This window comes from Bos indicus, chromosome 29, assembly GCF_029378745.1.
Source record: "Bos indicus isolate NIAB-ARS_2022 breed Sahiwal x Tharparkar chromosome 29, NIAB-ARS_B.indTharparkar_mat_pri_1.0, whole genome shotgun sequence".
NCBI lineage: Eukaryota > Metazoa > Chordata > Mammalia > Artiodactyla > Bovidae > Bos > Bos indicus.
In genome coordinates, this window is record NC_091788.1 from 6,610,498 (window position 1) to 6,635,268 (window position 24,771).

The following is a 24,771-nucleotide window of genomic DNA, read 5'->3' on the forward strand; positions in this document are numbered from 1 at the left end:
ATAAGGTAATACCTTTTAAAGTCTCCTATCCATTGCCAATATATTATATGTAGGTATTTCCATTTTAGCTTGTGGTAATATGAATTGTTGATAACCTTATATAAACTCAGAATTTTTTGGCCGGCTTCTTCCTAGTAGTTCTTTGCCCAGCTTCACAAGGAGCTTAGCACTCAGCCAAAGACTTCAAGATACTTCCCTGCAGATCTCCAGAGCTTCTTTCTTTTGATATCACCTCACTTTCCATATAGCTGCTTTAGTCTTCATGAACTCCATTCCTTTCTCTTTAACTCAGTAAGACCACCAGTCTCTGCATGGGTTTCCCTCTTATGAGCTTCAGCTTCTTTTTTAAATCATTTGTTACATTATTTTTAATTTTTTTTAATTGGAGGATAATTGCTTTACAATGTTGTGGTGGTATCTGCTGTACATCAGTGCAAATCAGTCATAATTATGTATATATCCTCTCCGTCTTGAGCTCCCCGCCTTCCACCCCTCTTGTGCTTCATCTTTTAAATCACCTTCAGGCAACAAGTAGAGACAATTTTTGTGCTCACCTTATTTTTTTCATTTTTCTTAGGGATGAACAGTTCTGTGCTGCCTGTTGGCCCGTATCTGGAAATAATAGTTTTATATATTCTTTGTTTTGTCCTATTTTTTAAATGGAAGAGGGTAAATCTAGTCCCTATTACTCCATCATGGGTTCAGGTAGAAATTTATTTTGTGGTTCTTTGTTTCATTTTTCAAGGTTAAAAGTTTTCAATAAGCCTATATTTTCAGTATTTATTATAAATTTAGGTACCCATTTAAATGGATTATTTTTCTGTTCAGCAACAATTATTCTCAGATAATGAATACATACTGTATTTGTCCAAGCTGTGATTAGAATCATTAATCATTCTGATATCTTAGGAAGAATTCAATACAGATCAACAAACTTTGAAGAAAATCAATGTGAAATAGTAGTCATTTCATAGAATGTATTTATTCTATTTGTTAGGAATATGTATAATTTGTCTACTGAAATATTGGTGAATAATAAAACCTGCTTGGCATTTGTTACAATTATTGTGGAACATAAATAAAAGAAAATGTATCCAGATTAATATTCTTTTTGTTTTAATGTGGACATAAATTAGTCACTTAAAATTATTCTTCCAAATGGGTAATAGCTTCCTTGTCGTTTGTCTTATTCACCACGTCTGGTAAAAATCCATGAGATCTTTAGAGAAGAAAATTGTCTGCAAAGCATCAAGTATGAGAAGAACTGATATGGTCCAGGGTGGATGGGAATCTGTTCATATGTCACATGTGAGGCAGTTGACATCTATCAGTTGCTGCTCTTGACTTGATTTCTGCTCTCATCAGTGACATGCAGACTGCTCAGTCTCTCTGATAATTAACAAATATGTGTTATATTTTTTGAATTATCTTGATTTCTAGCATAGAAAGCATGAGGTAAATAAAATATCTTCTCTTAAATTTGGTAATACAGTGGTTGGAAAATTATTTGAATACAAAGATGTATACATCAAGAAATTAACTTTATTAACACTTTAAACACACTACTGAAACATACTTGTCACGTTCTGCCTGATTTTCCATCTGATTTTCCATTTTCTCTCTTTGTCTTTCCAGGAAAACAGTTGGTGTTTTTTGCTGTGGACCCAATTCGATTTCTAAGACTCTTCATAAGCTGAGTAATCGAAACAATTCCTATGGGACAAGATTTGAGTACAATAAAGAATCTTTCAGTTGAAAACCTCTGAGATGAACAAGGACTCTAAAGAAGGAATGAGTGCAATTTCTAAAGCTTTGAAATGCAGCTGAATCAAACAGCTGTGTCATGCCAAACAGTAGCAAGGTTTTCTTATTTATGATTATTTAAAATGGAAATGCAGAGAGAATGTGGCAGGATGACAGGTCACATTACACATTTAATCTGGAAACCAAAGAGGCCCTGAAGGATATCTGATGTGATTATTCACTTTTCACTGCTCAGATTAAAAGAAAACTATTAGGTGCACACTGTTGATTTTTATGGCAGATTCAAGAACTCCCTAGTGAGGAGTTGCACTTGCTCATTGTGAGGCTGATAGCCTTGGTTCTCTTTTAAATTGTTTTTGGTTGAACAAATGCAAGATTGAACAAAATTAAAAATGCATTGAAACTCAGATTACATTTTCTACATGAGTATAAACAGAGAAGCATTGATTTAGAACAGCTCCAGGCCAACATACTAGGTGTCTGAAAATACAGCACAGGATTCTGAGTTGATACGGGTACTCTGTGCCGCTTGCTCACTACTGATGCTAATACTTGATATCTGTAGGCTTTATGCTCAATGAACCTTTTGCAGATGCTGATATAGTATCTATTGATATAATATCTATTGATTTTTTTAATATTTTTCTTTCATCTTTGTTCCTGCCCTCCCTTGGCATGTGTTAGACACGATGATTTAATCACTCCTTTCCATTCCCAATTTATTTAATCTATACTATTGCATTTTAATGAGGAAATGTCATTAATGTAAATTATAAAGGGACTTACAGACTGATAATTTTTTTTCCTTTTTCAGCATTTTGACCTCCATTATTATTTCCTTTTTTCCCCAGTGTAGTTTATCTTTAGGTTTTAGTCTCTTAGTCTGCATTTTGAAGACCAAAGGGTATTGTGTTGCCAGTGGTCACTGAGATATAAATTTTTCTCTTTTTTTCACACATTGGTTTATAATGGAGACAAAGTGTGGTCACTTCCTTGAATAGGAAACCTGTATTTTACTCTTTATACAAGAGGAAATACTTAATCAGCTATGGAAATTTAAGTTCTGAATCAAGAATATTAGTGTTGCACTGTCTGGCATTCTGGGTCTTGATACAGAATTACTGAGTTTAAAGTCACTGTAGGGACTGTGCTGTGTGATCCTATCAGCTTATGCTCCCTGCCCATTATATTCTCAGCTCAGAAAATATATTTCACTACCTTAAGAATTAAGGCATTTTTACAATTTAGTAGTTTTCTTTTGTAGACTTGCTATGAAATATAGCACATTGCTGAAATCAGCAACATAGCTTGTCTTGCCTTTGTTAAAATTTTCCGTGAGATAACATAACATGATAGATTCTACTGTCATCTTTTTGCTCTGACTCACCAATAGCGATCAAGCATGCTAAACCACCGAGCGTTAAATGCCCATAAACATATTACAGCTATTTCTTCCTCTCCTTGGAACTCTTTCTTGTTCTCTCTGGAAGGAAAGTGAGTCAGAAAAAGATATGGGAAATGTGCAATGTTCCTGCAGATTTAGCTCTGAAGGCATATTTAATAACCAGTACATCTTGGCAATACTTTCTCAAATAAAAATAATTTTCATAAAAACACATAACAGGAGAAAACTGGTAAAAAGAAAAGAGTTAGTACAGGCTTACATGCAACATGCAAAGAGTTGCTTACATGCAACATTCTTTACTAATTATAATTTATTTATGTGATTATGTTAATAAATCTCATTCCAGTAAAACTGGCGGAAGAAGAATGATCTTTCCAAGTAGGTCTGCTATACTAGATGAAACTCTTTGCCTATTTTATTTATTCCAGTGGATGTTCAAACGCTGAGTGTTAGACATAGGTAATTTTTGCTTCTGTAAGTAGGAATGAAGCTAGGACTTCGTCCTGTGTGTATGAGAGCTTTGTTTTGTTTTGAGGAATTCTTTTTCTGGGGCTAATTCTTATCAGACTGATCTTTAAAAAATAATTTTAATGACAATAAATGTTAAAATTGAAATGGTATCCTTAAAATCTCTGTAAGCTTACTTCAGGTTGGCAAAAGATAAAGCAGGCAGTTTTTTCACGAGATGGCACAAAGTTGAGTGTGCAGCGGTGTAACCATAGGCATTTCAGTCCTGGGGCTGTTAATGTCCCTGGCTAATGGTGTGACTACGGAAAATTGCTCTTCACTCTGGGATGAAGATGTCTCATTTGGACCAGACCTGTAGTTATTAGTCTTTTTAGTAATGTATATTTTTGAGAACTTGATTAAAATGAATATTGTGACACACTTACAAAATATTACATTTAATTTTGGCAGGCCCACAATCTCCAAAAGCAGTGGCTCCTTTTTGAGAACCTCTGAACAAAATAAGCGTTTTACGGGGTTCAGTGGGTTAAGAATCCACCTGCAATGCAGGGGACACAGGAGACACAGAAGACACGACTTTGATCCCTGGGTCAGGAAGATCCCCTGGAGGAGATCACGGCAACCCAGTCCGGTATTCCCAGCTGGAGAAGGCCATGAAAGAGCAGCCTGGCGGGCCGCAGTCCCCAGGGTAGCAATAAGTTGGACGTGACTCAGCTACTGAGCACACACACAAACAGAGGATCATCTTTATAATTGTTAATTGTTTTTAACCTATACCTTTCAGTTCTCTGATTTTTTTGGAGGAAACTCAATTTTTTTATAGGATTGCTCTAAGAAATGAACTATGTAGACAAAGGAAAGGAAAGACCAAGAATCCAGTGGAATTTACCATTCAGTTTTTAATCTTTTTTGGATCTCCTGTTTTGTGTAAGGGATTTTGTGATTTTTACGTATCAATTTTATAATAGTAAACTCAGAGTCACACACATACACACAGACCCCACTCACATACATTTAGAGCTTGCTGTTTTTGTCTTTTGGGGTGTTTTTTCATTTTGTCTTTGTTTTTTTTAATTCAAGTTAAAGTTTAGATGATTGATAGTGTTATTTTTTTTTTAATTTAGTGACTTTAAACACCACTCAGGCATTGTGATGGTATAAACATTTAAAACAAAGAAATAAAGCAGTGTAAACAAAGCATAGGCTGAATTGATTTAGTCAATGTATCCATGTTACTCATAACCCCCAAATCAGAGTTTGTTTGAAGCATTAACATCACGTAATGGATTTAAATTATAAGTCATCATTAAAGAGGCTTGCTGGAAGCAAATGGGCCAGGATTGTCATCAATAGATCAAGTTGGTGATAAAGAATATTATACTAATAAGAAAAAAATTTAAGTAAAAAAGATGTGTTTCTTTTCTTTAAGGATGGTAAACTCAGTGGAAGAGTAATTTTTCTAAACACCCCATGAGACACATTTTAAAGTGCTTCTCCGATAAGCAGATTCCTTTTCTTGTGTTATACAGGATACTTTAATAGTAGAAACATAAAGTGATGAGATGGTTGGATGGCATCACTGACTCAATGGACATGAGTTTGAGCAAACTCTGGGAGAGAGTGAAGGACAGGAAAGCCTGGCGTGCTGCAGTTCATGGGGTCACAAAAAGTCAGACACGACTGAGCAACTGAACACCAAAGTGCTGAAGCTGGAACTACTCTGATTGTGCAGTTGAAGAATCTGAGGCCACAGGGAGATGAAAACTTGCTTCAAGTCATCCATTGAGTTTGTCACAGACTAAACTTTAGTCATCTCTGCTACTGAAAGGGGCTTTCCCCCTCCGTGTGACAAATACATCTAATAAGTCACATCTGTTGGCTTGAACCTCCCCGTAAACTCTAGTGCTAGGTGGAAAATAATGTATGAGTGTTAATTCCACATTCAGATAAAGAAAATCAGTCTTTCCCCCTATGTCTTTGTAATTTCTTACTCAGTCTTATATGTTTTGCTGATTAGAACCTATTTCCAGATAGCAGTTTTAAAATGTGTCAGTGGTGGTAAAGAGATTATGTTTTCCAGGAGTTTATGGAGAAATATGTAGCAGTATAGTTTCTAAGAAATGCTAATATTGTAATTTTAAATTTAGAGTCATAGACCAAAGTCATAACTTCAACAGCTTTCTAACCACCCAGGTAAATGTTGATATTAAAACAAATGACTTTGGTTCTCTATTCACATGACCGTAACACACTTCTTGTTCAGGAGAAGACAGTCAGTTTTTTGTAAACTCCTGAGACAGGAAATAAATGAAAATCAAGCATAGTAAGATGGACATTTAGTTCTACTACCACAGAACAATGAAAACTCTTTTTCCTTGTCTAAATCTCCCCTCCATTACCCCAACTTCTTTATTTCATTCCGTAGTATTCTCAAAGGACAGAGTTGCAAAAGCTAGCTAGATGAGGTTTTCCAAAGAAAAAAAGCAGACTTCCAATACTTAGCAAAGAAGTGTCCAATAAGGGAAAAGAGAAAAAAAGGTCATGTGAATCATTTAAAATTAGCAGAGTTAAGCAGCATTGTTTTAGAACAGACACCAATAATGTTTCTGAAGCTAATACACAGAATTTTTATTTTCTCCTATACAAAAGTTTGATGTTCTTGTTTATAGAATCTAAAAATAGATTTTTATTGTATTTTACACTGGTGCAAAATACCCAGTAGTCTTAATGCAGAGTCTTAATACGGTAATTTAAGAATTGGTAAGGGCAGGAAATGCCTCATAGGAGCAAAACTGGAAGGGAGAAAAGGGGAATCAAAGAAAGAAAAGCTGTTTAACAGATCAGAACACATTAATGCTTTTTTTTTTTTTTTTCATAGCATAGATGCTCAAATGTGTGACAAAACTAGCTATTACTCTGGTTTGGAAAAATGTAAAGAATATTGTCTTTGGTTCCTCTTTAGGAATCTTCTCATTATCATTGTTACTTGAATTTTTGTAGACACTTTACTTTTGATCAGATTTCTATTTGACTTCTATAAGAATTAGAGCTTTGATGAGCTGCCAGTTGACCTGGAGACAACCCCGATATTTTGATGAGGACCAGCACCACATAAATGCTTTAGTAAATGTGGCAATAAAGGGAGGCTGCCACACTCTGCTTCAGCTGCCCGTGCTGCGCATTGACATTCTGTCACTGCAAGGTCATATTTCCCAGCACTTCTCCTTCTACCCAGAGAGTGACATCTTCCTAAAAAGGCAGATGCTGAGAAAGACGTTCTGCTTTATCAACGGTGTATCTGTTCACCTACATCAGCACATTCATCTAAAGATAGTTATCATTTTAGGATAACTATAAAATTCATTTTAGTGGTGAGAAATATCCCCAAGGAATAATATGGGAGGCAAGCTTGCCTACTGTATATATACAGCACAGTGTGTGTGTGTATATGTATATATATGCACAATTCTCTCAGTCGTGTCCGACTCTTTGTGATCCCATAGACTGTAGCCTGCCAGGCTCCTCTCTCCATGGGGATTCTCCAGGCAGGAACCCTGGAGTGGGTTGCCATGCCCTTCTCCAGGGGATCTCCCCAACCCAGGGATCAAACCCAGGTCTCTGGCACTGCTGGCGGAGTCTTTACCATCTGAGCCACCAGGAAGCCCATATATGTGTGTGTGTGTGTGTGTGTGTATGTATATAGGGCTCAGCTGGAGTGGATACCTTGGAATATTTAACCACTTTCTCCTTAGCCAATGGATTGGCTGCTATATATACTCAGCTCTCCAGCTGAGCCTTGCGTGCTAAGTTGCTTCAGTTGTGTCTGACTCTTTGTGACCCCATGGACAGGAGCCCACAAGGCCCTTCTGTGCATGAGGATTCGCCAGTCAAGAATACTAAAGTGGATTGCCATGCCCTCTTCTGGGGGATCTTCCTGACTCTGGGATCTAACCTGTGTTTCTTAAGTCTCTGGCATCGGCAGGTGGGTTCTTTACCACTAGCAACACCTGGGAAGCTGAGCCTTCAGGTATGCAAAATCCCTTATGACACGCGGGCTGGAACCTGACCTGGGTTGAACGCCAGGTTCAGTGATTAGATGTGCTACACAGTTTAAGCTGCAACCCCCCCAGAGACTATCCAGTTCAAGAAAATAGCAGCTCTTGAGTCAGCTTGGCATCGTGACTCACATACCTGGGTACCCACTAGGTACAGTTATATTCTTATTTAAAGGTAGCCGATATTTGCTCACCTGATGGCATTAGGAGAAAAGTGTCTTTATGGTCTTGTTCTTTTCATTAAAATTTAAGTTCAGAGTTGGGAAAAGTAAACATCACTTTAAAAAGTGGGAATAATTGGCAGCAGTTCTGTTCTTCCCTGAGAGTGTGCTAATTTTATCATTTTATTCAGCCACCTCCAGTGTGTAGAGTGAACAGGATCCTGGGTTAGAAATCAGAATACTTGTAGCCTTTAGCCCTGAAAAGTATTCGACCACGTGCATAAAAATAGAAATGATATCTACCTCTACTAAACGCACAAGGATGTACTATGGCAAGCATGCGGAGGAGAGGAGGAGAGGGTGGTGAAGAAGGATACATTCCGGGCAAATCTTCCTTAATAGGTGTTTTGATAGTACAATCAAAACACTTCTCTATGTAAAAACACAGGCTTTTCTGAGTCACAGCCATTGTTAACTAAAAGAATTTATATTTTCTGGGCAAGTAGAGAAGTACCCACAAGCAAATCGGCACCACTATCTCTCTCTCCTGGGATTTCTATAAAAAAAGCCACCTTTTTGTCCTGTATAACTGCCTTCTGAATTCCTCTTGAGTATTTTAGATCAGGCACAATGTGGCTGGAGATAGCTGTATTTATGAGAGTTGAACTAGGAATTGTTGAAGGGTGATACAAGTTACCTGCTTATTTAAGGTTTGATGGAGAAAAATCAGGTGCTTTTGAGACATCCTAGTGAATTAAAACAAGGCCTTAATCTTAGAACTAGAAATAATTCTAAAAAAGCTTTGTAGCAATAATTATACAAAGCACCTGCATTGTAGCTATTTTTTCCTGGATGGAAATAAAATTATCTTTTTTCTTACTCTTAACAAAGACACCGTATTATATATTTTCATCAAAGCTTTGTAGATATTTGTATTTAAATTATGTATATGCATATGTATGTGAGAGAATATTTTTATGATGGATTTAAGGAAAAATTGCCTATATGAAATGACATTCTACAATAATGTGTAATGATACTTTTCAACTTTCATTAATAAGCATTCAGTAGTGGCAGGTTCACAATTGGAGAAAACATAGTTCACTTATCACAATGTGAGATGCTCAGAATTCTAGGCACTTGGTTCTTGTTGAGCTAAATGGAAGTGTGATTTTATACAGTGCTGGAGAAGAAGCACTATGTCAGATTCAATACTTAAAGAATTGGGAAAAAATACACTTATTTATATATGTAAGTTTATTGTTGTAGAATTATGGTACATTGTAGAAAACCTTCATTGTTTTGGTAAACAAATAAAGGTTGGGTAAATATTCCTAAAATTCCTTTCATTATAAATGAATTTCATGCCTTTGGCAGTAATAATCAAGAATTTTTTTCCAGGATTTTGAATATATTAGTCTTTTTTCATCCTATGAAAGACCAAATGATCACACTAGTAGTATTACTTGTGAAGATATGAAACGAGTGATATTTAAGAAATGTTCTTTGAAAGATTTTGAATGTAGTATAATTCCAAGCTTCTCACCACTCTTGTAACTTTCAGTTCAGCAGGATGTATAATTGGGAATTATGGAATTCTAGCCTCTAAACTTACTATGCTGGGTTTGGGGTTTGGATTTTATTTTTGGTTTCTTTGTGTTTTGGCATTATTCTCCAAGCTCATAATTATGCTCATTAAAACACTGAAATATTTATATAATTTTAAGATGTCGAAACTATGTGTATTTCTTCTTCAGAAAAATTAATAAAATATAATATGTTCATTATGAATTCTAATGATGAGTTTTCATATTTGATTATTAACAATTTCTATTTGCCATCAGAAGATCTCCACAGAGATCAGGTTCCTACAGGTCTCTGCCATCACACCCCTGTACGAGGCCCTCTAAGCAGAGTCCAGGCATTCCCACTCCTGAGGGAATTCAATGGCCATGTCCTCAAAGGTCAACCGTTCCTAAGAAAAAGCCATTCCAGACTCCAGTTTTTTCCTTTTCCGTAGGCCACGTGAGTCTTTGGAAATTTATATTGAAAGTTTGAAAGATGTTGTTTATTGCTTAGAATCAGCATACCCCTTCCTGCGCCACAACCATACATACATGGATGACCTCACCATGTGGAATAGACAGTCCTCTGCTGCCCACAGTCACAGGAGGGATTCAGCACAGCAAACTCCCTCACAGAGACTAATAAGTGAGGTTTCCGACACTTCCCTTCAGATCAGGCTCGCCCGGGAGTTCCCTGGTGGCCTAGTGAATGGTTAGGATTCTGAGCTCTCACTGTCATGGCCTAGGTTCAATTTCTGGTGAGGAAACAGGTCCTGTCAGCCAAGAAACTTTCCACTATATAAGAAGAGGAGAATAAGGCACTCAGGCCTGGAATAAATCATAGCAGTAATGGCAACATCTGATTTACTTGAGGTGGAGGAGCAGGTGCTGGGATTTGAGGTCCCTGGAGGGTTCCACACCAACCTGAATTATAGCAGGGTACCAAGCAGCACAAAGTTTTATTCCATATTTTCAGAAATGTGCCAAAAGCAAAACCAGGATGTGTGGTTATTTTACCGAGAGTAATATTCAGGTGGTGTTAACGAGCCATGGCTTTCTAATATCCCTGTCTGCATGTAATACAAAATGTTTGGTTGTTATAACAAGATTTAAACATACTGCAGGGCAAATCGTATTTTCTAAAGCACAGGAACCACTTTTAGTAAAGAAGCCTGACTGGATAAGTCTTATTGTAAGATGTTCTGTTCCTCCTCCACTCACCTCAGCTTCATTGAGAATTTCTGTTACCTTTAGTTTCTGTAGGGCTTCCCTGGCGGCTCAGACAGTAAAGCGTCTGCCTTCAGTGCAGGAGACCCGGGTTCGATCCCTGGGTCGGTGCCGGGGACCAGCCCCGGCTGAACCAGGGTATTCGAAGGAGAGACGGCGTCGGCGAAGATCAGGAAACAATTGCTTAATTAAACGTTAATTAAGGATATAAAGAGTAATAGAATGAGGATAGCTCAGTAGGAAAATTCAGTGAAGAAAAGAGGCTGAAATAAGGATAGCTCAGTGAGGAAATTCAGTGGAGAAAAGAGGCTGAAATAAGGATAGCTCAGTGAGGAAATTCAGTGGAGAAAAGAGGCTGAATAATTCAGCCAGAAGGTAAGAGAAAGAACGACATGGTGAGACCAAGTTTCGGTGAACAAGGCCCGCACTTTATTTTTCAAAGTAGTTTTTATACCTTAAGTTATGCACAGAGGATAATGGGGGAAGGGGTAGAGTCTTGCAGCAAACCAGGCTTTCTTCCTGCAAACTTATCATATGCAAAAGCTTAGGTGATTTGCATTATCTTCTGGCCCGGAGGCCTGTGAACATTTTAAGACCTTTTCTTCAGAAAACTTATTTTTCCCTAAAGGTGATTGGTCAGGAGCCACCCTCCAAAAGCATTAGATAAAGTTGCATTCCTACAGCGCAAAGGTGTGGTGGGCTATAACAAGGTCGGCAGGTCGGGAAGATCCTCTGGTGAAGGAAATGGCAACCCACTCCAGTACTCTTGCCTGGAAAATCCCATGGACAGAGGAGCCTGGTAGGCTACAGTCTATGGGGTCACAAAGAGTTGGACATGACTGAGCGACTTCACTCACTCACTCAAACATTGACTATACTGTAAATATTTACACCCGTACAGAAAGTCCTGCTTGAAGAATTTGGTTTATTTTCCCCAATATGTCATCATCTCCGTTTTTTGAAATTTATGCATTACACGAAATAAAGAATAATAGGATAATGGCTCACAGGTATGTCTGACATTTAAATAGGTGGAATATGAGCGGTCTGCTTTGTTGCAGACACCTGTGTTCCAGTATCATTTGAAAACTAGCTGTGTGATTTCCCCATCAGAAAAATGCAGACCAGAATTTTCTCTAAGATTTATTCCATCTTGTGTTTCTGTGCTGGCTGTGAACCTGTCATTTTAGAGTGGACAGAATGAGTAAAAATGCTTCAGTATACATGATTACGGTCACGTTTAGGTTCTAAAGCATGCAAAATTGGAAAACCTTCTTGCATCAGGATAAAAAATATTTGCTTCAGAGTAAAGGACTTTTTGGTGGCTCAGTGGTAAAGAATCTGCTTGTCCTTGCAGGAGACAAGAGTTCAATCCCTGGGTCAGGAAGATGTCCTGGAGAAGGAAATGGCCACCCACTCCAGTATTCTTGCCTGGAAAATCCCATGGACAGAGGAGCCTGGTGGGCTACAGTCCATGGGGTCACAAAGAGTGGGACATGACTTAGCAACTAAACAACAATGACAACAACAAAAGACATTATGCTGTCTGCATCTCTAAATGTACGCTCTTGATGTTCCATTGTTATTCATTGTTTTCTTTCATCTAAAAGTCATTCATCGATCAAATCAGCTGCCACAGTGCCCTCATTTATAGAGCTTTTAGGAGTAGTGACTTAAAAAAAAAAAGGAGTAGTGACTTGTTTGTAGGGTTTAAGCAGATTACTCTTCACTACATGTAACTGCATTTTTCTCAATCAATTCCTACCATGTTACAATCCTTCAAGGGCTTTATTTTCAGGGTAGCTGCCTTCCTGAGATGGTACCTTGCATCCTGTGTTTTGCTAAGCGGTCAAGCATTCTATAATGAGCATTCCAATAGGTCAAGTTTAGACGCATTTAAAAAGCAAGATTAGCAGGTATGTGCTTGCATTCCCCATGTGCATTATTTGCTTTGTATCACAATGGGGTCATGAGTGCATATTTTAATAGCATTCGTGTTGTAAAATTACTCATCAGCAGTGGCCAGAAAGAACACAAAAGATAATTGGGAAAAAATGCTTTGGGAGGGTGTGCAAATCAAGGAGACTTTGATGCAAACCTCAATTCGGAAGATTAAAAGTTCCTTTAAAATGGCTTTCCTTATTCATATTGATTACCTTGCTGTCAGGAAAGTGTTTGCCAGAGCTCAAAAATATGAAAATGTATGACAATAAAAGTTTCTCATCAGGCGTTTTATTAGGCAATGAAATGTACAAATCTTTTGAAGTGGCTTGTGTTGCAGAGACCCTGTTTGCAGCTTGGTGGTAAATATGTCATCTACTGGGAGATATAAGCCAATATCCAAACCTGTTTTTGCATCTCAGATATAGACCCCATGGTATTGTATAAATAATATTTTTTTACTTACAATGACTGTTAATTGTGACAGATTCCCAAGTCACCTGATATACATTTTGACAAGATGATTTTGAAATTTAATTCCAGGTTTGTGCTGACAAAAGACTTCTGTAGGAGGTATTGATTAGTAGGCAAATTTGGACTTCAAGTTTTTAGAATAGTTCTCTGCCTTGGGTTTCTTTTGATTCCCTGGTGGCTCAGATGGTAAAGAATCTGCCTGCAGTGCAGGTGGAGTCAATCTCTGAGTCAGGGAAATCCCCTGGAGAAAGGCATGGCAATCCATTCCAGCATTCTTGCTTGGAGAATTCATGGACAGAGGAGCCTGGCAGGCTATAATCCATGGGGTCCCCAAGAGTCAGACACCAATGAACGACTAACACTTTCACTTCTGGGTTTCTTTTATGGTGGTGGGGAGAAATGGTTAGTTATTTATTTACATCTGTAATAGGATACTTGGGGAAAAATACATTTTCGTCTTCCAAAGCAGATGGAAATAACATTTCTAGCAATGTTCTACAACTGTGTTGCTTCTGTTAAGCTTTGCCTTTGGAGTAGTTGTTGTACCTTTAACCCTTATCTGCTAGTAACAGGAAGTGTATCCCAAATTAGATAAGCTTGCAGACAAGCCCTGGGAGCCATGACCACACTCTGATGTTGAACTGTGACTACAGTTTCTCTTCTCATTTGTCTAATATAAAGTCCATTCCTCACCTATTTCATTGAATCCAGCTTTAGCCTGAAACATTAAATTTCAAAGCTTTTGCACAGCAAAGGAAACTGTAAGCAAGGTGAAAGACAACCCTCAGAATGGGAGAAAATAATAGCAAATAAAACAACTGACAAAGGATTAATTTCCAAAATATACAAGCAGCTCATACAACTCAATATCAGAAAAACAAACAATCCAATCAAAAAATGGGAAAAAGATCTAAACAGACATTTCTCCAAAGAAGACATATAGATGGCTAACAAACATATGAAAGGATGCTCAGCATCGCTCATTATTAAAGAAATGCAAATCAGAACTACAAAGATATCACCTCACACTGATCAGAATGACCATCATCAAAAAGTCTACAAAAAATAAATGCTGGAGAAGGTGTGGAGAAAGGGAACCCTCTTGCACTGTTGGTGGGAATGTAAATTGATACAGCCACTATGGAAGACGGTATGGAGATTCCTTAAAAAAACTAGGAATAAAACCACCATATGACCCAGCAATCCCACTCCTAGGCATATACCCTGAGGAAACCAAAATTGAAAAAGACACATGTATCCCAATGTTCATTGCAGCACTATTTACAATAGCTAGAACATGGAAGCAACCTATTGGAAGGAATCCATCAACAAATTCCATTAATCCATGGAAGTTGTCCATCAACAACTGAATGGATAAAGAAGTTGTGGTACCTATACACAACGGAATATTACTCAGCCATAAAAGGAATGCATTTGAGTCAGTTCTAATGAGGTGGATGAAAATAGAGTGAAAAAGTGAAAGTGAAAGTCACTCAGTTGTGTCCAACTCTGTGACCCCATGGAATATACAGTCCATGGAGTTCTCCAGGCCACAAAACTGGAGAGAGTTGACATTTCCTTTTCTAGAGGATCCTCCCGACCCAGGGATCGAACCTAGGTCTCCCATATTGCAGGCTGATTCTTTACCAGCTGAGCCACAAGTCAGAAAGAGAAAAATAAATATTGTATATAATGCATATATTTGGAATCTAGAAAGATGGTACTGATGAATTTTTTTGCAAGTCAGCAGCGGAGAAAAAGATATAAAGAACAGACTTACAGACACAGGGAGAGAGGAGGAGAGGGTGAGATGTATGGAGAGAGTAACATGGAAACTTATATTACCATATGTAAAATAGATAGCCTATGGGAATTTGCTGTATGTCTCAGGGAACTCGAACAGGGGCTTTGTATCAACCTAGAGGGGTGGGGTGGGGAGGGAGACGGGAGGGAGGTTCAAAAGGGAGGGGGTGTATGCATACGTATGGCTGATTGATGTTGAGGTCTTCACAGAAAACAACAAAATTCTGTGAAGCAATTATCCTTCAGTTAATACATAAATTTATAAAAAGTTAAAAAGAGAATGCTTCATTTATTTTTTCTTGTTGGTTCCTCAGCTCAGCTATAGACTTTAGAACCTTGATATTCTATGCTATACTCAGTACGTGCCGTGTAGTCTCAGTCACCCAGTCGTGTCTGACTCTTTGTGGCCACTTGGACTGTAGCCCGCCAGGCTCCTCTCTCCATGGGATTCTCCAGGCAAGGATACTGGACAGGATTGTCATTTCCTACTCCAGGGGATCTTCCTGACCCAGGGATTGAACCCACATCTCTTATGTCTCCTGCACTGCTGGCAGATTCTTTACCACTGCACCACCTGGGTCCAGGCTCTGCTTCTGTATGTTCTCCAGTCATCTTCTGAGTTAGCCTATTTTCCTTGGTTCCAAGTTTTCCTTTCCCTCTGGGCTTGGGAAAATCATCCGTGCACTGGCTCTGCTCAGCAACAGCCCCCCTGAGCCCCTGGTTGCAGTAAGTGCCCGTCACATACCAGTGTGCTACAGAATCAGATGTCTCTATGGCAGGCTGTTCAGTAGCTTATTTACATAGGAAGTGATGCTGCAAGTACAGTTGAGTCTTTTTTTGCTGGTAGTTCTGTTCTATAAAGATCACACAAGCACACATGCTGAATTCATGAATACTGAACTTTTGCTCCCAATTTAGTTCTTGTGAGCATCTGATCCCAATATTTTTATCAACCATTCAATACATGACCTGTATGTTTGTGTGTTTCTGGTTAAAGACACTTTATTTAATATATATCGTCAGTTCATTAGTGTTGAATTCACAGCCAGCAGCACTATAACTCATGCCTGAATGAAGGTTGTCTAACACATGTATGTTCTTCAGAAGGCACATCATGGATAGATTATGAAGGTTTTATTAGGCCTCATTTATTATTAGTTCAGTGCAGTTGCTCAGTCATGTCCAACTCTTCGTGACCCCAATAGATATGTTAATATGTGTAAAAAGTGTGCAAACACTTGTGTTCAGCAAAGGTTAACATGGCAGGCCTGAGGCTGCTGTTTTTCTTATGAAGTCCTTCTGGCAGGATTGGCCATCTGGAAACCTAAATTTCAGGAGCATTCCCACCACCCTAACTGCTAAGAGGGACTCAGTGTAACTAAACTTTTGTGCCAACTATGAGGTTTGTACTGAACATCTGCTTTCCTTCTGAGGGCCTGGAATTTTGGCAAGTGCTGGGCAGAGGTCTTATGTGATCAACCCCCCACAACACCTTGGACACTCTCTAATGACCTTCACTGGCTCATAACACTTCACAAAGTTTGTCACAACTTATTGCTGGACAACTTCTGTGTGTCTTATATGATCTTGCTGGGAGACGACTCTTGGTAGCAATTGCCTGGTTTCCTCTGGACTTCACCTTACACACCTTTTCCCTTGGCTGATTTTGCTCTGCCTCCTTTTGCTGTAATGATTTTTAGCTGTGAGTGCAATTACATGCCGAGGCTTGTGAGTTTTAAATAAGAATCATGAAACCTAAGTCTCACTGGGCTCCTCGGCCACAACCTGCATGACTCTTAGTACAGGGGGTGTACACTGGTTTTGTACCTGAGGAGTTAACTAACCAGATTACTTTGACACAAGTTACGCTGAAATTGTGGGTGTGAATCCCATGGATTTGGAGGGCCGACTGTGTTGCTGTGCCACATTGTACACAAGGAGCTTGAGCATCTGCAGGTTTTGGTGCCCATGGGGACTTGGAATCAATCTCCCATGCACACTGAGACCACTATGCCTTGTATTCTCTCTGTTCTTGTGCCTGAGAGGGAAGTGGATTAGGACCTTTCCCCTACCCTCAGGTCTCCCTTCCATTCATAGAGCGACCCCCTTGCTGTCTTCTTTGTTGTATCTCTTTTCTCTGTTTACTTTCTTTTTTTCCATTGACAGATTAAGAGCAGTAAGTGCCCATATTTGGACTCATCCTTTACTAACAGTTGAAGCCTCCATTTGGGACTTCCTTAAGCCTCATGCACCAACTGAGATTTACCAGTAAACTCCAGTTGGAATTAGACACTGGCCCAGTTACTAATGTCACTTTCTCTCCTCTTCTAATGTTGTGTACTGTATAGACCTCTTATACCTTGGAAGGAAAGCTATGACCAACCTCACATATTAAAAAGCGGAGACATTACTTTGCCAACAAAGGTCCATCTAGTCAAAGCTATGTTTTTTCCAGTAGTCATGTATGGATGTGAGAGTTGGACTATAAAGAAAGCTGAGCACCGAAGAACTGATGCTTTTGAACTGTGGTGTTGGAGAAGACTCTTGAGAGTCCCTTGGACTGCAAGGAGATCCAACCAGTTCAATCCTAAAGGACTGATGTTGAAGCTGAAACTCCAATATTTTGGCCACCTTATGCAAAGAGCTGACTCATTGGAAAAGACCCTGATGCTGGGAAAGGTTGAAGGTGGGAGGAGAAGGGGACAACAGAGGATGAGATGTTGGATGGCATCACCAACTGAATGGACATGAGTTTGAGTAAACTCTGGGAGTTGGTGATGGACAGGGAGGCCTAGCATGCTGCAGTCCATGGGGTCCCAAAGAGTCGGACACGACTGAGCAATTGAACTGAACTGAACTGAACAAAAACTGACATGCAAAAATAAGGGATGCAAAGCAGAGGCAATGCAGGATTCCAACCATTTTTTGATCTCCTTTGAAAATTATTAAAATACTCACCAAAGCACTAATACCCCTTTTCTGTTTCCCTCCTTTTTCTTTTCATTCTCTTCTTCAACCTATTTATTTCCATGTTTCCTTTGAGTGGATTGTGGTGAATGTAATCTGTGTTGATAGAATTAGCTGTTCTCTAAGATAGTCCTTTTTCTCTTTGTTATCTTCCCTGTATTCTCCAGCCCATCACTTTAAGTGATTAAGTCAAATCTCTTTTTGATTTAAGATTAAGTCAGATCTCTTAATTCCAACTGTGACCTACAGAAGAGGTTACATTCCCAAGAAAAACAAGCTCTACCCCATTAGCCACTCTTTATTGCACTTCTGAAAACCACTACTTACCAGTTTTCCCACCAATATTTGATTTATTTCAACACAGAAGATTCACTATACCTGAGACAGTAGTTTTAGTCATTACACAACACAGTGATTCTGTTTTACTTGCTTATCAGATGTTGTATTTTTGGTATTATACCTTACCAAGGAGCCTTTAGGTTCTTGTCAAGAGGAAGGCTGATGATTTGTTTCAGCTGACTTCATAGATAGATGTCTTTCTGGACCTACAGAATCCCAGCATTGGCCATATAATGCACTATGAAGTTAGAATTCCTTTTGAGACAAACCCCCTGAATTTTAGATTCTTACTGCTTACGTTAAAATCTTACCTCCACTAATGTGAGCTCTGTTATGTGGGCCATTTTTTAAGAAACCTTTTATCAGCTTTAGTTTTCCTATTTGTAGAATGAGGGTTACGTAAGTTAATAGATATGAAGTATTTAGGGACACTAAGTAAGTACTCATTGCTATTAATAATAGCAATAATTTTAATAAATACAGAAAGATAAGTATGAAAGTCTGGAAGCAGGAAGGTATGAATTAAAATTCTTGGCTCCACACACTTACTAGATTTGTGACTTTTGGGCAGGTATTTTTTTGTTCGTGTTTTTCTTATTAAAATTAAGGGTATGTGAGAACCAGAAATTATAAAATAATATTGTTTAGAATTATGTGTAGCATAAAATAGACAAAGAGGTGACTATTATAATTATTATGGGAGAAAATAAATAATCTGAAGAAATCAGGTAGTAGACCATTGATAATTCATGCCTTTTCTGTATTATCTTATTTATGAAAATGTGCTTAAAAATATTGCTTTGAGGTGATTACATTTCCATTACAATTTCGTAGTTATTTGTCTGCTTCCCTGTCAGCTCCACTAATTGTTCATTTCTTCAATGAAGTGCACACTCTTAGGGTCTTAATCATCTTTGTATTCTAGGTCTTAGCAAAATATCCGATCCTCGATAGGTTCTCAGTAACTGTTTGCTAAATTAAATCTAATTCTCATTGTGCTATTACAACTAAGGAGCATAACTAATAGGAAATATTGGGTACTGTTAGGACATATTTATAAGCACAGGAAGAATTCTAAACTGGCTGTCCTCAAGAAAGAAAGCTATTATAAAGAAAAGCTAGAAAGAATCAGTTAAAAATTTATATGATCAAAAGATTATGTTTTAGCACTTACACATTATTTGAGTCATTAAGAAAAAGATAATATCAGACTTAAAAACTTGAATATTAATTTTGATTAGTTTTCTCTCTTCCTTATGGCACCAAAAAAACTCTTAGTTATTTTCCTTTTTTGGAATTTCTTGCCTCTGTCCTTTTCTTGTTCCATATCCACCATCTTAGTTGTAGATACAACCTCAACATCAGTTCACTGGCTCAGTGGCCAAAATATAGAACAGCGTTAAATTTGAGACAGCTCACATAACATAATAGAAATGATTTTTCCATGTGTATTTGAAAGCATTTTATTAAAAGATTAATATCACTGTCTCTCTGCCTTCTTTTTTACTTAATACCAACAACTACACTCAAAATCCTTTTAGGCAGCAACTGAGACATATCTTGGGCTTCCCAGGTGCCTCAGTGGTAAAAAATCCACCTGCCAATATAGGAGACTCAGGAGACATGGATTTGATCACAGGGTCAGGAAGATCCCTTGGAGGAGTAAATGGTATCCCACTTCAGTATTCTTGCCTGAAAAATACCATGGACAGAGAGGCCTGGAAAGCTACAGTCCATAGGGTCGCAAAGAGTCGAACATAACTGAGCACAAACGAGGTGTATCTTAATGGAAATTTTCCAGGATGAAAATTTTCATCCCATGATCCCACTCATCCCAGTGATCTATAGCTAACTGAGGATCAGGAGAGCACTGTTTACTTTTGCTTTTCTAGAAATATCTCATTATCAAAGGAAACAAATTCACCATTCTCAAGTACACTCCTTTCAGTTTTATTTTCTGGAGAAGGAAATGGCAACCCACTCCAGTGTTCTTGCCTGGAGAATCCCAGGGACCAGGGAGCCTGGCGGTCTGCCGTCTATGGGGTCGCACAGAGTCGGACACGACTGAAGCGACTTAGCAGCAGCAAACAAAGAATGAACCATTACTGTCCGACTCAAATAGAAGTCTTTCCTGCTGGGGCAGTTCAGCTGTTAATTAGGTTCGAGTTCAGTACCACATTCAGAGGTGGTTTAATAGCCACGAGTGTTTTATGAACTCTGAACCTGTTACTGGCATGATGTATATTTCCATGTCTTAAATGATTCTCTGTTTTAAGGTATACACTTCTATTTATCATGATGCATGTGTGTGCTCAGTCATGTTCAACTCTTTGTGGTCCTATGGACTGTAGCCTGCCCAGGTCCTCTGTCCATGGAAACTTCCAGGCAGTTGCCATTTCCTACTCCAGCGGATCTTGCCAATCCAGGGATTGAACCCACATCTCTTGCATCTCTTTCATTAGTAGGCAGATTCTTTACCACTAGCGCCACCTGGGAAGACCTTATATCATGATTTCATTTCATTAAATAGATTTACTATATTCACATTATGCAAAATGATTTTGCAGAAACAAAGTATGATTATATTTTGTCTCTTTTTTATTTTTTTATTATTTTATTTTTTTGTCTCTCTTTTTTAAAGATAGTTAATTTGTGCTAAGTTAATGTGCTCTATGAGAATTTGATAAAAAACACTTACTGAGTACTTAAGCTGTTATTCAGTCGCCCAGTCATGTCCAACTCTTTGTGACCCCACAGACTGCAGCACATCAGACTTCCCTGTCCCTCACCATCTCCTGGAGTTTGCCCAAGGTTCATGTTCATTGCATCCGTGATGCCAGTCAGCCATCTCATCCCTTGAAGCCCTCTTCTCATTCTGCCCTCAATCTCTCCCAGCATCAGGGACTTTTCCATTCAGCTGTCTGTTCACATGAGATGACCAAAATACTAGAGCTTCAGCTTCAGCACCATTCGTTCCAGTGAATATTCAGGGTTGATCTCCCTTAAGATTGACTGGTTTGATCCAGGAGTCATCTCCAGCACCACAGTTCCAAGGCATCAATTCTTTGGCATTCTGCCTTCTTCATGGGCCAATCCTCACAACCATATGTGACCGCTGGGGAAACCATAGCCTTGACTATACAGACCTTTGTCAGCAGAGTAGTGTCTCTGCTTTTCAACACACTGTCTAGATTTGTCATCCCTTTCCTGCCATTAATAAATGCTTGTATTTTTCTCCAGACTATGTTAAGGAACATTCTATTATAATCTACATTTTAAAAATGCAAAAACCAAGGAATATAGAGGTAAAATAATTCATAAAAGGTCATACAGTTAATGAGACTGAGCCAGGACTCCAATTCATAGAGTCTGACTTCAGATCCCATGCATTTGAAAGGTTTTCCTGTATCTTTAATGTACTGAATATCACAGCCCATCCCATGTTAATCACATATGAAGAACAATTTATCATCTGACCAATTCTTGTTAGTTTTTAGGTCAATATTGTAGGCAGAATAAGGCTTTTTCCCATCTCCCCTCAAATGTCCCTACCCTAATCCCCAGAACCTAGGTACATGTTATTAACATAGCAAAAAGGGCTTTGGGGGTATGATTAAAGTGAAGGACCTTGAAATGGAGTTTCTAGGACTACCAGGTTGACCCAAACTATTTTGATTGCTTAAAAGCACAAAACTTTTCCTTGCTGCAGTCAGTCAGAGAGAGAGAGAGAGGTGATTACAGAATAAGGATCAAAGTGAGGCAAGTCTTTACCTGTCTTTAAAGAGGCAAGTCTTTACCAGTCTTTAAAGAGGAAGGGAGGGGGCCATGTCATGAGGCTTGCAGGTGGCTTCAGGATGCTGAAAAAGGCAAGGAAATGAACTATTTCCTGGTGTCTCCACAAAGAACGTAACCTCACTGCCACTTTGATTTCAGCCCTTTGAAACCTGTAACGGCAGAACCCGCAATCCTGGTCTACTGAAGTACGGGATAACAAACCTGCGGCATTTGAAGCCACTGTGCTTGTGGTTATTTACTGCACTGTCCATGTTGCTGTTCAGTTGCTAAGTCATATCTGCCTTTTGCAACCTATGGACTGCAGCCTGCCAGGCTCCTCTGTCCATGGGATTTCTGAGGCAAGAATATTGGAGTTGCCATTTCTTTCTCCAGGGGATATTCCCGACCCAGGGGTCAAACCATGTCTCCTTCATCGGCAATCGGGTTCTTTACCACTGAGCCACCAGAGAGACCCCTGCAGTAGCAATAGAAAGCATATAATCAGCAACAAAGTTCTCTCCAGTATTAAAGAGAGGAGAAATGTTTTCATTCTTTCTGTATTTTCTCTCTGTCTCTCTTTCTCCCTCTTTCTCTCCACACATATGTGAACACTCACACAGACACATCTATCTTTATAATTCTTCTGGCAAGAATGTTTTAAAATGACATGATTTGATAGGAAGACTGGCTAAATTCAGGTGGCGCTAGTGGTAAAGAATCTGCCTGTCAGTGCAGGAGATATAAGACACTGGGGTTCGATCCCTGGGTCAGGTCGGGAAGATCCCCTGGAGGAGGGCCTGGCAACCCACTCCAGTATTCTTGCCTGGAGAATCCCATGGGCAGAGGAGTTGAGGAGGCTACAGTCCATGGGGTTACAAAGAGTCAGACGTGGCTGAAGCAACTGAGCACGCATGACCAAATTCCAGGCAGAATGCAGAACTTTCTCAAAAAGCAGTAAAAACAAGTGGTTCAAACTTGTCTTGGGCTTGGTTTTCAGGTCTTTTCCAGCCTTTCCTACCCTGTCACATGATCTCCTGTCTATCCTAATCGCTGAACCTGACTCTGCTTTGATTCAGACTATTTTGATGACGTGGGCTTATTCTTCCAAGTATGGATTCCTGGTTTTGCTGTTTTCATTCCTATATGATTCTGAAAGGTACGCACATGTTTCTACCTAGCCAAGATGTACTCATTTCTAAAAATATCTTACCTGAGAACCAATTTACATGCATGTTTCTCCCTACCTTTCTGAAATGGCCTCAGTCAGTATTTTCTTCTGATTTTAATGAGGGAAAATGCTCATTACATAAATGTTATAATTTGAAAAAGTTTCATGAGAAGAAGCATCAAGTGAAGTGGCAATTAAGTCTTCAGTTCCTCTCAGAGAGACTTGCAACACTTCTTCTTCTAAGTTCTTCACCTTTGCATTTTCTTCTTCATGCCTTTTGATCTCTTATTTTTAGACTCTGTCTCTTTGCATTTTTTGATCAATGCAACCCTTTTCAAAAGCATATGACAATTCATTACAAAAACCATGAAAGTATTCAAATGCTTTGACCCAGAGATTCTACTCCTGGAAAACAAATGAAGTGAAACAAGATGCAAAATGTACCAGAATATTCATTATAGCAATAATTTACAGCTAGATGAAATCTAAATATTCAGGAAAGACAGTTGATAAAGTATGACATGTCAACATAATTGAATAACAGATAATGAAATTTATAATCATGAAGAACTGGATTCAAATCCCAGATAAATTACCTAAACTACTGAACACATATGTAAATAGGGAAGGCAAGTCTCCTATTTAAGCCATAGTCTCATTTAAAAATATGAATAATACTCTCATACTGACAACATGAAGATTAGATGAATTAACATATGTTAATATGCTGTGTTTATCACAGTTCTTGGAACATCATAACCACTCACTGCATTAACATCTTAGCTATTCATTTTGAAAGAATAAATTAGAAATCACCATAAAAATGATTAAAAAACATACGAGAATTGGTAGATTAACATGAAATTATAAGAATATTGCTATTAAGAAAAGAACTCATGAAACAATTAGATAAATGTAAGCTATCTACAGTTTTAATAAGGTTTTGGTTTAAAAGAAAATACTTAAAAGATTTCTTACAATTTTAAATAGCTGAAGGATTTGAAAGCCCTTAAAGCCTCCAGTGGTTGCCAAAGGCAGTTTTATATTCATTATATTGTACAAACTGGCAAATGCTTTTGAAAATAAGCAACGCAAAGTTAAAAAACTCATACTTGCATTTTAGCAGCTTTCAGAAGGAGTCTAATCAGAAGGCCAGTGGACCTTTGTTCTACTGAGATGCCCTCCAAAATAACACAAGCTCACAATAGGTGGCCCCAATGAGGCCTCTTTTTATAATGACAAAGAAAACTGTTCCTACAAATCAAAGCCCATATAAACAAGGGAAAGGCTATTTTAAAACATTCACAATCAAAGCCAGTTGTCAGCCAGCAAGAGACACTGTTGAAATGACTCCTATCCATCACATATTTATTTCTACAGATGAAGAATTATACATTTGACTTGTTGGAAAGGTTGGGTACTAAAAATAGTCTTTAAAAAACTAAAGCACAGAGAGAGGAACAAAAAGAGAGGCAGCTGCTTATTTCTTTCTCTGTAACAAAATGTGACTTATAATGTAGTAATGGAAAAACAGCGGAGCCCCAAACGAAGCAATTTATAAAATCCACACTATAAAATAATGCCACAGAATATGATGCTGATTAGCATTGAATGAAACTGCCAAGTATCTTAAAATATCAGTTATGTAATTTTGCTACCT

At 38.4% G+C, this 24,771-nt stretch overlaps 1 protein-coding gene across 3 annotated transcripts in view; it reads left to right on the forward strand.

Annotated features, from left to right (window-relative positions):
* Positions 1 to 9,644, forward strand: part of NOX4 (NADPH oxidase 4) — a 189,644-nt gene extending 180,000 nt beyond the window's left edge. For all 3 annotated transcript variants that reach the window (XM_019955215.2, XM_019955214.2, XM_070783416.1), the window contains exon 18: positions 1,636 to 9,644. In XM_019955215.2, the coding sequence (XP_019810774.2) occupies positions 1,636 to 1,756 (121 nt within the window). In that variant the 3' untranslated portion in view covers positions 1,757 to 9,644. The remainder of the gene's footprint in view (positions 1 to 1,635) is intronic.
* The last annotated feature ends 15,127 nt before the right edge of the window (positions 9,645 to 24,771 follow it).